This window comes from Rutilus rutilus, assembly GCF_951802725.1.
Source record: "Rutilus rutilus genome assembly, chromosome: 12".
Classification (NCBI taxonomy): Eukaryota; Metazoa; Chordata; class Actinopteri; order Cypriniformes; family Leuciscidae; genus Rutilus; species Rutilus rutilus.
The window spans coordinates 41,106,948-41,119,447 of NC_140217.1; the positions used below are offsets into that span (position 1 = coordinate 41,106,948).

Consider the following 12,500-nt stretch of genomic DNA (forward strand, 5'->3'; position numbering starts at 1 on the left):
AGCATCAGAGCTATTAAAGCATCAGTTATTATCATCATCATCATCATCATCATCATCCTCGGACGCGGACGCGCGGAGCAGCTCGTGTCGCAGGTCAGATCAACACTGTCACTCAGTCTGTGTGTAACTCGTCATGTGTATCTGGCATCAGTCGCTATATCTGCGAAATTAATGTGTGTATTTGTAATGCTAGCGATTTTGCCGGTTGCTATGGGAAGTAGACCTGTTGCTATGGGCGCGTGTGTGGTGCGGGAGCGCGCGCGCGCTACAAACACAACATTCTCTTTGTCCGGATGGAGAAAATCTGCATGATGCTCCGATGCGTGTGTGTGTGTGTGTGTGTGTGTGTGTGTGTGAGAGAGATCGCACGTGAACATGATACGAGCAACGCCAAGGTCATGCGTTTGATTACCGGCGAATACATGAACTGATAGAATCTTTAATGCAGTGTGTGTGTGTTTTTGGATAAAAGCGTCTGCCAAACCCTTGCACTGTGTGTGTGTGAGAGAGCGAGAGAGAGGGTCTGTGAGAGTGTGTTTGAGTGTGTGTGTGTGTGTGTGTGTATGATTTGTTGTAGCACATCAGCTCTGACAAACACACACACACACACACACACACACACACTTGCTGCACAACAAACAGTCCAGTTTCATGAGTTCCCTCAGAGAAGAGCTTCTGTAATATTGTATATTTGTGGATCATGAACCGCGGCCTCAGGATTCTGCAGATTTCAACCGTTAAATATTTTATTAATACTTAGAGCTGCTAATATGAATAATGTGCTGAACACACACTCGTTTGATGATATTTTCCGTTATATCTTCAGTTAATTCTGTGCCATCTGTGTGTGTGTGTGTGTGTGTGTGTGTGTGTGTGTGGCTTTGAACCTGGAGAAACACAAGATCATCTCTCTCTCTCACTCTCTCTCTCACACACACACACACACACACACACACACACACAATCTCTCTCTTTCTTTCTCTCTCACACACACCCACATATACTCTCTCTCTCTCTCTCTCTCTCTCTCTCTCTCTCTGTGTGTCTCTCTCTCTCTCTCTCTCTCTCTCTCTGTGTGTCTCTCTCTCTCTCTCTCTCTCTCACGTGTGGATCTGCGGTGATAATTGGCTTCTGCTCATGAAGCTGTTAGGCGGATGGAGGGAAAGAGTCTGAACTGGTGAAAGCTGTAGATTTACTACACTAATCCTGATCTACTGTCGGTTTATACTGTAGAAAGGGAAGTTACACTCATCTTTTCTTCTCTATTGTGCCGTATATATCAGAGTGAAACGCTTCTGGAACAAGAACAAATGTGGGCGGGGCTTGATTGTGTCTGTGAGGAATTGATTGGATGATTGGATGGTTGTGGTTTGCTATTGGCTGATCTCATGTGAGTGACAGGTTGCCCCGCCCACATCATCAGAGAAGAGAAGAGATGCTGCAAGAGGAACTTACTCTGATTTTAGATTAGATTCAAGTATTCAAAAGACGAGCAATCTGGGGAAATAAAAATGAAAGTATTAAAGTGAAGTATTGTGTTTATATACACTAGATCAAAGGTTTGGGGTCGGAAAGATTTTTGTATGTTTCTGAAAGAGTCTCTTCTGCTCACCAAGGCTGTGTTTATTTGAGCAAAAAATCAAGTAAAATATTATAATAATGTAAATCATCTGTTCTCTATGTGAATATACAGTAAAGTGTAATTTATTCCTGTGATCAAAGCTGAATGTTCAGCATCATTACTCCAGTCTTCAGTGTCACATGATCCTTCACAAATCACTCTAATATGATGATTTGATGATCAAGAAACATTTATGATTATTATCAGTGTTGAAAACAGTTCATATTTTTGTGGAAACTGTGATAAATTGTATATTTCAGGATTCTTTGATGAATTAGAAAGTTCTAAAGAACAGCATTTATTTGAAATAGAATCTTTTGTAACATTATAAATGTCTTTACTGTCACTTTTACTGTTACATATTCATTTATTTTTTTAAAAGCACAAACGTTTGAACATTCTAATGTGCTGATTATGTTACATAATTGTATTGTAGTTTATTGTTTGGCCATATTTAAGTCTTTTCCCCCAGTGGGAAACGCAGGATTGTCGGCCTTTGGACTGTTACGTATCACACAGAGCAGAACACGTCTCAGAGTCGAACCGTTAGCTGACGTAGATGTTTGTCACAAGTCTATTAATCCTGCAAACTATTCCTTCAAATCTAAGACCTCAGTTTTCCGGGTGATTGTGCAAAAGCAAGCGATCAGATTATGATCCGGAGCTGCGAACGACTGTTTCAGATCATCGGGAGAGGAGCAGCAACGATCTCTCTGTTCAGATTCTGAAACTGGTTTTAGGCTAGTTTTGATAGACTAGATCAGGTGGTTTAGTGGTTTAGTCTTCTTGAGGTTGAGTTTGTGAGTGTGTGTTCCCGTGTTTCCCGTGATCCGCATGTTTCCGGCTCTTCCTGTATCAGGATGCTGGGATGTGGAAACGTTCCTGTGCGAAGCGTTCTGGCTCTGGTGTGTTTACATGAGGAGATTGCAGGCGCTCGACGCGAGCTTTATCCGCCGAAGAACCAGATGCCGTGGGGGAAAACCACCGGCCGACTCCTGCGCTCGGGGAAAACACACACCCCCGCGGGGAAAACACACACTCCTGCGGGGAAAACACACACTCCGACGGGACGCAGGTAGGACCCGACCCCAAACTTTAACATCCGTGGAGTCTTTCCATTCCACAACAGCTTCTTTATAGAGGAAAACAGTTCTTTAGGTTATTAAATATTCTTGATACTGAGGAAATAGAGATTCTAAGAGTTTGTAAAGAGCCTGAAATGGCTCTTCTGTTGCATTGCTGTGGAAATGGGTCATTGGACGTTTACTAGTTCTCCTGAATATCACACTGTTCTTAAAGTGGTCGAGTTACTAACATCTGCATGTTCAACATCATGAACCGAAGCTGCTCTTGTTTCCATACTTTGGAAACCAAGTTAAACTGGAAAAGTCCCAGCTAACAGGGAACGCTTTTAGAATGTTCTGGCAATGTTCTCTCAAAGTTAGTCCAGTGATTTAAAAAAAAATGCAACTGTTACGTTTAAAAATGTTACTGTTACTTTAAAATTGTTACTGTTACGTTTTTTTAAAAAAGTACTGTTACGTTTAAAAATGTTACTGTTACTTTAAAATTGTTACTGTTACGTTTAAAAAAAAAAGTACTGTTACGTTTTAAAAAAAATGCAACTGTTACGTTTAAAAATGTTACTGTTACTTTAAAATTGTTACTGTTACGTTTTTTTTAAAAAGTACTGTTACGTTTAAAAAAAAGTACTGTTACGTTTAAAAATGTTACTGTTACTTTAAAATTGTTACTGTTACGTTTTTTTAAAAAAGTACTGTTACGTTTAAAAATGTTACTGTCACTTTAAAATTGTTACTGTTACGTTTAAAAAAAAAGTACTGTTACGTTTAAAAAAAAATGTTTTACTGTTACGTTTAAAAATGCAACTTACATTTAAAAATGTTACTGTTACATTTAAAAAAATTACATTTTAGAATGTTCAGAGAACTTTCAAAAGTAACATTCTCAGTATGTTTGTAGAATGATACAATGGAATGTTCCCTTTATGGTCACTTATTAATTAAGAATTCTTTTTTTTAAAACATTTAATAAATGATACGTTTGAATGTTCAGAGAAATAACGTTTTCATGGTTCATATAAAGTGCTTGAATTTGACGTTTTGAAATGTAAGTCCTGGAAAACCCTTGAGAACGGCCATATTTATGAAGAGGTGCTTGAAAAACGCTTGAATTATTGAAAGACAATATATGTGAAATTAGTGGATAATTTTACCAATAAAACAATCTTTTCACACAAAATCAACTCATCTTAGAGCCATTTCGCATGACTATGAGTGTGATATTGCTCATAAATATCCAAGTCTATGATACATCATTCATTCTTCAGGTCAATCATATATTCATGAGAATAAATCAGTTTGAATAAGGAAAGCGATATCTTTCAATGGTTAAAGTTACACAGTCACTGCTTGTGCTGCACTTTATTTGTACCGTTTTGTTTTATTAGTTTATTTTTATTTATCTACTATTTACCTTTTTAGAATTTGAAGAATAACAAAGATATTGTCTGATAAGTGAGATCTCTGATTGAAAACCAAAAAAAGTAGTGCTAGAAAAGTCCTGGATTTTCATTTTACAGTGTCTGTACGAACTCTATAATAATATCTAAATGTTCTTAGTAAGAATATGGATTCAACAGTGCATTTTCTTGCATAAGAAGTAAACCTGGTTGGCAGTTCACATTACTTAACTATTGAACTCTGCAAACCGTAAGAAGCTTTCCGACTGAAGTCTGGATTAAGAGTGTAACCAAGATCCCGTCAGTGTGTGTGTGTGTGAGGAATGGACAGAGACGGTGTGTGTGCTGCTTTACACTGGAGAAACGCTTCTAACTCTCAGTCGAGTCACAGATCGCCTTTACAATTACAAGCAGCAAGAAGTGGTTTAATGTTGTAATAATCAAAACCAGCATTGTGCAAAACCATGCAAAATCGGTTGTTTATATTAGTTTAGTGTGAATGTTTTAGTAATGGTTGGTGCTGTGATTGATTGCAGGGTTCGTACAGACACTGTAAAATGAAAATCCAGGACTTTTCAAGCACTACTTTTTTGGTTTTCAAGGACTTCGATCAGAGATCTCACTTATCAAACAATATCTTTATTATCTTTCAAATTCTAAAAATGTCAAATTCTAAAACTTTCAAATTGAAGAAATTCAAAGCTGTATCATATACTTGGATATTTATGAGCAATATCACACTCGTAGTCATGTGAAATGGCTCTATATCAATATCAGACGGGTGAGAAAAGATATCAATAAAATTAAACACTATTTTCACATATATTGTCTTCCAATAATTCAAGCACCTCTTCATAAATATGTCGTTTTCAAGGGTTTTCCAGGACTTACATTTCAAAACGTCAAATTCAAGCACTTTAAGCACCTTGTACGAACCCTGTGATTGTAAAAATAAATGATATAGTCTAATAGTCATATCATTAAAAGCATAATGTCTATAAGCTGTGAAGCAGCTTTAATATACGACCGTAATCGAGTTACTTTGAGAAGTCTGTAACTGTTATAATGGCAGCCTGAACCTTTAGTGTTCACACTTTTGTTCTCTCGCTCTATTAAAGTCACATTATTGTGTGTGTGTGTGTGTGTGTGTGTGTGTGTGTGTGTGTGTGTGTGTGTGTGTGTCGTGTGAAACAACAATGGAAGTCAACATGTGGAAGGAGGAGGACTTTTCAGGTTTAAAAATACTCTGACGTTTTTCTGGCACGAGAACCTGAAGCAAAAACACGAGCGTGATCGTCTTCATTCCATGAAGTGAAGAATCGAGAGCTTGTTAATGTGTGCGATTCACACTGTGTGTGTGTTTACCACTCCTGGAGTTTTAATGCACACTTCATTATTCACTGAGGAAAGAAGCAGCAGCCTGAGAATGAACAGAACAATGAAGTGTGTGTGTGTGTGTGTGTGTGTGTGTGTGTGTGCGTCATACGGCTTCCTGTTACGCTGACCAGGAGATTCTCTATGTGTGATATTGACAGATTTAATGCGACATGACAGAGTTGTGTTCGCACAACTGGGTTTGGATTCGTCCATAAACTGTCAACGTATAAATATAAATAATATTAAAACTAATGATTGACATCTGTGTCCATGTGCTTTTGTTTGACCAATATTTCAGGTAAATCTGTGCATTAACCCTCTGGTGCTCTTCGGAAAAGTTTTACGTTTTGTTTTTTTGTGTGAATTTTTTTACTTCATCGGAATGGTACGAAACTTGGTAAAGGTTTTGGCACTTGCTGTGTAAACACACACACAAAAAATGGACATGATTGGAACAGGTGAAATGGTCCTGATAAAATAGTCCCTCTTGAGCTCCTCGCGGTCAGAGGCGAGTTTCCTCTAGTGGAAGCGTCTGGAACTGCAGCCGAACACACACTCACTGAAAGATCATTTACTGAGAGATCAGGCTCAGATTTGGAACACAACTTGTTTAGATTTATGGCTTTGATTCTCTTGCAGTTTTAGAGTAAAACTTGATTTTGAAATTAAATATTTCATCTAAAAATTTTATATTGTATTTTTGTGCATTTTTCATAACAATAAACGTAAAATTCTGTAACTTTTTTTAAGTTCAACTGTTTTCACTCCAGCAATAATCTGCCAAGTGTCGTCGCTCTAAAGCATTCAAGATTTACCAGTTTAAGTTGGAAATTTATTTTCAGGTCTATGCTCAAAAAGTGAATAAATGCATTATAAATATAATTAGTAAATATAATTTAGTACCATAAAATCCCCTAAAAATTCTAAATATTAAATAAAAAAACATTATCAAACTAAAATATAGTACATTTCATTTCATTCGGTCGTATATTTCTGGAACTGTGCAGTTTTTCTCCATTTTAATTACTTTGACTATTACATTTTCCTGCAGTGACAAATAAATTTTTAAACTGGTAAACATTGCATGTGATCTCAGTTCGTTTCAACTCATAAATACTGCATGAATATTGATTATAAAAGATTATAAAAGTCACATGTGGGTCAGAGGCTGAAGATTATTTTCATCACATCCATCTATTAGGTTAATGGTTTTGTTTATATGTGAAGTTATGAATGGCGTGTGTGTGTGTGTGTGTGTGTGTGTGTGTGTGTGTGTGTGTGTGTGTGTGTGTGTGTGTGTGTGTGTGTGTGTGTGTGTGTGTGTGTGTGTGTGTGTGTGTGTGTGTGTGTGTGTGAACGAGTCGGGTGTGTCCCAGATGAGCAGGTTTAGGTGTCAGTGATGTGGTATTGCTGGTTCTTTCCCTCCAGCGCGCACACACACACACACACACACACACACAGCAGAGCAATGAGCCTCTGATGAGTCGCATCCGTGTGCATCTTCTGTTTGAAAGCGGGACATTTTTACACTCAGAACTGAAGAAGTGGAGCATAAAAAGAGCAAATCTATTGGAGAATGAGGAATATCTGACGGAATATTCTATTATTCAAACATTATTATTATTATTATTATTATTATTATTATTATTATTATTCATCTGCATTGATTGAGCTGGACGTGAGAATGTACTTTATGGACATGAAGCCCAGGGAGGAGAACGTGGTGCGTTTGGTTCGATCTAAACCCGTCCAGCGCGGAAAACTGTGTCGACCGAGACGTTTCCATCTTTACCTGCATGAGCAGCACTCAACCAGACACACACACACTCACACACACACTCAGCGCAGTACCAGGTACAGTCTTTACTAAACTCACTCTGAGAACATGGTTTACAGTGCGTGTGTGTGTGTGTGTACGTGTGAGAGTGAGTGTGTGTGAGTGTGAGAGAGTGTCTGTGTGAGTGTGAGAGTGAGTGTGTGTACGTGTGTGTGTGAGTGTGAGAGAGTGTCTGTGTGAGTGTGAGAGTGAGTGTGTGTACGTGTGTGTGAGTGTGAGAGTGTCTGTGTGAGTGTGTGAGTGAGTGTGTGTACGTGTGTGTGTGAGTGTGAGAGAGTGTCTGTGTGAGTGTGAGAGTGAGTGTGCGTGTGTGTGTGTGTGTGTGTGTGTGTGTGTGTGTGTGTCAGTTACCTGCAGAAACTCATGATCACCTCAAAGCGTTCGGTGGTCCTGCAGGAACGGAACAGGAAGTAGTGTGAGTTCTTCATGCATTATGAGAGTTAGTATGAAGGTAATATGATGCCATAAGGAACCGCATGCGCAGGGGAAGGTTTGTAAAGGTTAAATCGGCTTTCAAGTGTAAGAAAAAAATATTTGCAGCATGTAACTGTTATTCGTAAGTGTAATTCATGTATTGTGAAGCTGCAGCTTCATGCTAACGTATAATAAATAGGATCTGTATTCCTGACTTCCATTTTTCCGCACTTACACTTTTGGCACGTTTTTACACACAAATACGGCCAAAAGCATCGCAGGCCAGCGAACGGTCAGTTCTGCAGAAACGTAACAGGAAGTAGTTCTTCGTTTAGAACATGCATTATCAGAGCGGCTGCATCAGTCACTGACACACACACACACACACACACACACACACACACACACACACACACACTCATCTCTCGCTTTATCCAGTCTGGTGTTTCTTCCTCACCATTCTCTTCCTCTTCCGTGTGTTTCAGGGACTGCAGCCTCAGAGCGATGAACGCTGAGTCCTGGACGGACCCTCAGGACCCGCAGCCGGATTCTCCCGATCTCCTGAAGCCGGGCTCTCCTGATCCCGATCCCGATCTCCCGAAGCCCGACTCTTCTAATCCCGATCTCCTGAAGCCGGGCTCTCCTGATCCCGATCCCCTGAAGCCCGACAGTTTGTGCCTCGAGTCCTTCTGGACTGAAGTGGAGAACATCCGGAGCAGCGACTCCGAGCCGGACAGCAGCCGCAGGAGAGACTCCCGACAGTCTGAAGGTACAGAGATGGAGAGACATGATGATGCTGTGAGATGAGACTGACACACACACAGATTCTTAATTAAGAGAATAGGGACAAAACACACGCATTACTCATTAAGAGAATAGGGACGACCCTTTTAAACCATGCGCCGGGAGTGCTGACCATTTTTCCCGTCATTAAACAAGCAAAAGTGGATTCGGACGCCCTCAGTGAACTAGCGGTGTCCGCTTTAGACCATGAGCTTAGATCGTTAAAATAGTGCCCTTAAATCAATCCTATACTGTACAGGAAGCCAATGTAGAGAGACCAAGGACGGAGTGATGTTCATGTTTTTTTATATTCATTAATAATCTTGTGGCTCCGTGTGTGTGTGTGTGTGTCAGACGGCGAGCAGGACGAGCTCTGGCTGCTGGATGCTGGTTTATCTCCACTGGTAACCGGTGAAGAAGAGGACGAGGATAAAGCTGTTCTGTTGTCGACTCTCACTAAGACTCAAGCAGCAGCGGTTCAGAAGCGCATCGACTCGTACACACTCTCACTGCGCAAGAGGAACAAAACACCACCGAGACACGTCAGAGACGTCTTCACACACCCTATCGCTCAGGTAACAACACACCTGTGAGTGTGTGAGTGAGTGTGTGTGTGTGTGTGTGTACCTACTTAACTATATTTTGGGGACAAATCTGTACCAGAAATGACCAAAACCTGACAAAATCTCCAAAAACCTCCTTTAGGGACATCCTCATTTTTAAATCTGGTATAAAAATAAAGTAGTTAAAGGGGACATATCATGAAAATGACTTTTCCCGTGTTTAAGTGCTATAATCGGATCCCAGCGCTTCTACCAACCCAGAAAACGTGAAAAGTGAAACCCAGTAACTTTGTTCTGGTGAGTCTAACTGTATCTGACTGTGAGTCTATGAAGAGGATCTTATTATAATATTACCGGCCCTTAATCTGCACGTTTACACCAAGCGGCAACATTCTAATCTGAAAAATGAAGCCTACCCGGAAGTGCGAAAAACTGCAATACATCGAAAATCCGCTAGAGGCAGGTCCCAAAAGGGAGCAAATGTCCATAGCCCCCATGTTAAAATGTCCTTTTTACAGGTTGGTCCCATGGACTTTTATTGTATTTTTCGATAGCTTCCGAGTGCCTGACAACTGTGAGGGGGGTGAATTTTGTTCTAACTCGTTAGTTTAGATCGTATTTAGATATAAAATGTATGACAAATAAGGGCGTGGTTAACTTTGATTGACAGCTGATAACGAGCATAGGCTGCTCCAAGGAGAATGACAACATAAGAAGCGCCATTTTTTAATATACAGTTGCAATATAATACTACTGTTTCTGTATCATGAAATGTAGTTTTAAGAGTTTTTCAGGCGAGAATGTAGTTGTTTAAAGCTCAAATCTGTGGTTTATTTATAAAGATTTATGAAAATTGTATCCAGGTTGTGAGATCCAGTGATGACCGGGCGCTCGGCGCTCATGTACCCCGCCTGGAACAGCCTTTCCTCGGCTAGTCGTTCTGACATTTGCCACTGACTCTGGCGTCTCTGTAGTGGTTAAACATGAGATATTATTCGTCTTGTGTAGATCTAACGGGCAATTTTTGGTCTCGTGAATCTATAATTTGTTCCCTGGCCAATCGTTTTGGCTGAGGGGAAGTTTCATAACTTTATAAGCTATTTAACTTTACCGTTGTATGGTTAGAGAGCGATGACTTTGTATGTTTGACTGAATTGTTTGCTTTATTTGCATAGCTTCTTGGTACCATTAACTTATACTTTTATAATGGCTAATATTGATAAAACTGAAATTTAACAAAAAGAGACTGGGTTGAGTTTTGTCATTTTGAATTTTAATACAACGAAGATGATCTGTATAATGTTGTTTACTGCAACATCTGTTGTTTAGTACAAATGCATATATTGCCTGGACCATAAAATGTTTAATATTTTTATATTATATTTAAACGAAAAGAGGCAGGTTTGTGTTTTATATTTCGTTTTGTTAGGCAAACGTTTTATGCAGTGAATATAATCAATACGCGTTCCCTGAACCACATTTGTGTGGCTATAATGTTTAAGATTTCTTTAAATGAAAACGAAAAGTTAGTATGGTGTTTTATAACACATTTCGTTGCCTAAAATATACATACAAAGATAACCGGAGTAGCAGAGCGAGCTGAGTGACGCGCGCTGTTCTGTACTTGGAATAACCGGACTCGCGTCCTTTACCCATATATGGATTGGCCAGAAGGTGGGCGGGGTTAGGATTTCCCAAGATTTTCCAAGATGGCGCCGCCCATACCCCCCATAAACGGCTTCAAAACCGTTCTTCAGAAAGTCTATGGGTGACGTCACAGACGCTTTGTCCATATTTTTTACAGTCTATGGTTTACACACACCAGCCGACATTTGGTTTCACAAGCGACAACAGAGACCAGTTCTAACACAATGATGAAGATCCAGCAAAGCCTGAAACTGTTCTGTGGTTGAGCACAGACGAGCACTGAACACTATTGACCAGAACATGTCACCGCTGTCTTATAAAGACCTCAGGAACTGTGGACACTTGTGGAGAAGTTCAACATGATGATGAGATGATCAGTGTAACTCCACAACAACTACACAAATGTCTCCACTAACATTCAGAAACTCTTCCTGAGTCTCTCCGTAAGGCTGCACTCGCTACTGGTTATTCTGGGATTCTGGATGAGTGAGATTGGCCTGTTTTGTTATTGCCGGAGTTTCTGAAGCTCGTGTAAAGACTCCGCCCTCTTCTGAACGGAGGCGGAGCTAAAGCTCATTTGCATTTAAAGGGACACACACAAAAATGTCTCGTTTTTGCTCACAACCAAAAAGGGGCAAATTTGACAAGCTATAATAAATGATCTGGTATTTTGAGCTGAAATTTCACAGACACATTCTGGGAACGCCATAGATTTATATTACATCTTGTGAAAAGGGGCATAATATGTCACCTTTAAGAGAATAGGGACAACCCTTTTAGACCATGCGCCGGGAACGCCGACCATTTTTCCCGTTGTTAAACTAGCAAAAGTGGATTCGGGCGCCCTAAGTGCGCTTTAGACAATGAGCTTAGATCATTAAAACAGGGACCTTTATATCAAAAACTCTTATCGCTCAGCACGACTCGTTCTGTAATAAAACTATGATTTGAACTCTTTAATGCTCTGATCAGTACATATATTGTGCATTGTCCCTGTTAAATAAATATATAAATAAATAAAATAATAGTGAGATTGAAAGACATCATCATGCAAAAAAAGTGGGTTGATGCCCCAGTGTTTTTTGTTGTATTACGACAAAATCTGTGTTCAGAAATAGTCAGTCGTGGCATTTGTAAAGGCCTGTGTGTGTTCGTGCTCCACAGCAGACAATACCACACTCACGTCATGTCAGATCATATCACTGGCACCTGAATAAAGGCTTGAATTCAGAGATAACACATTGTGTGTGTGTGTGTGTGTGTGTGTGTGTGTGTCTGTAACTAATTGTTTTCTATTCAGTCAGCAGTTCCTGAGACACGCAACAGCGAATCTGACATGCACAGAAACATGGACAGTGTGACAAAGACACAACGATCAGGTACACACAAACACACACACACACACATTCTCTCTCTCTCTCTCCCTCTCTCTCTCTCATACACACACACACACACACACACACACACACACACACACATTCTCTCTCTCACACACACACAAACACTCACAGACACACACACACACACACATTCACTCACTCACATACACACACTCGCACAAACGCCCTCACACACTCACAGACACACACACGTACTAACACACATTCACTCACTCACACATACACACCCTCACACACACACACACACACACACACACATTCACTCACTCACTCACACACACACATACTAACACACAGAAATACACACACACAAACTTTTCTATTGGCTGAGAAGCTAATAAGCTTTTATTGATTTGGCAACAATACAGTGAGACAA

The 12,500-nt window shown here is 40.0% G+C and overlaps 1 protein-coding gene across 4 annotated transcripts in view; it reads left to right on the forward strand.

Annotated features, from left to right (window-relative positions):
• arhgap40 (Rho GTPase activating protein 40) overlaps positions 1-12,500 on the forward strand; it is a 26,058-nt gene that overhangs the window by 130 nt on the left and 13,428 nt on the right. For 2 of the 4 annotated variants that reach the window (XM_084426835.1, XM_084426834.1), the window contains exons 1-4: positions 1-93; positions 8,217-8,500; positions 8,869-9,089; positions 12,025-12,103. The exon at positions 1-93 is cut by the window's left edge. In XM_084426835.1, coding sequence (XP_084282961.1) covers positions 1-93; positions 8,217-8,500; positions 8,869-9,089; positions 12,025-12,103 — 677 coding nt within the window. Of the gene's footprint in view, positions 94-2,298; positions 2,697-8,216; positions 8,501-8,868; positions 9,090-12,024; positions 12,104-12,500 lie in introns of those variants that run through there. The other 2 variants (XM_084426833.1, XM_084426836.1) reach the window with 1 other exon arrangement.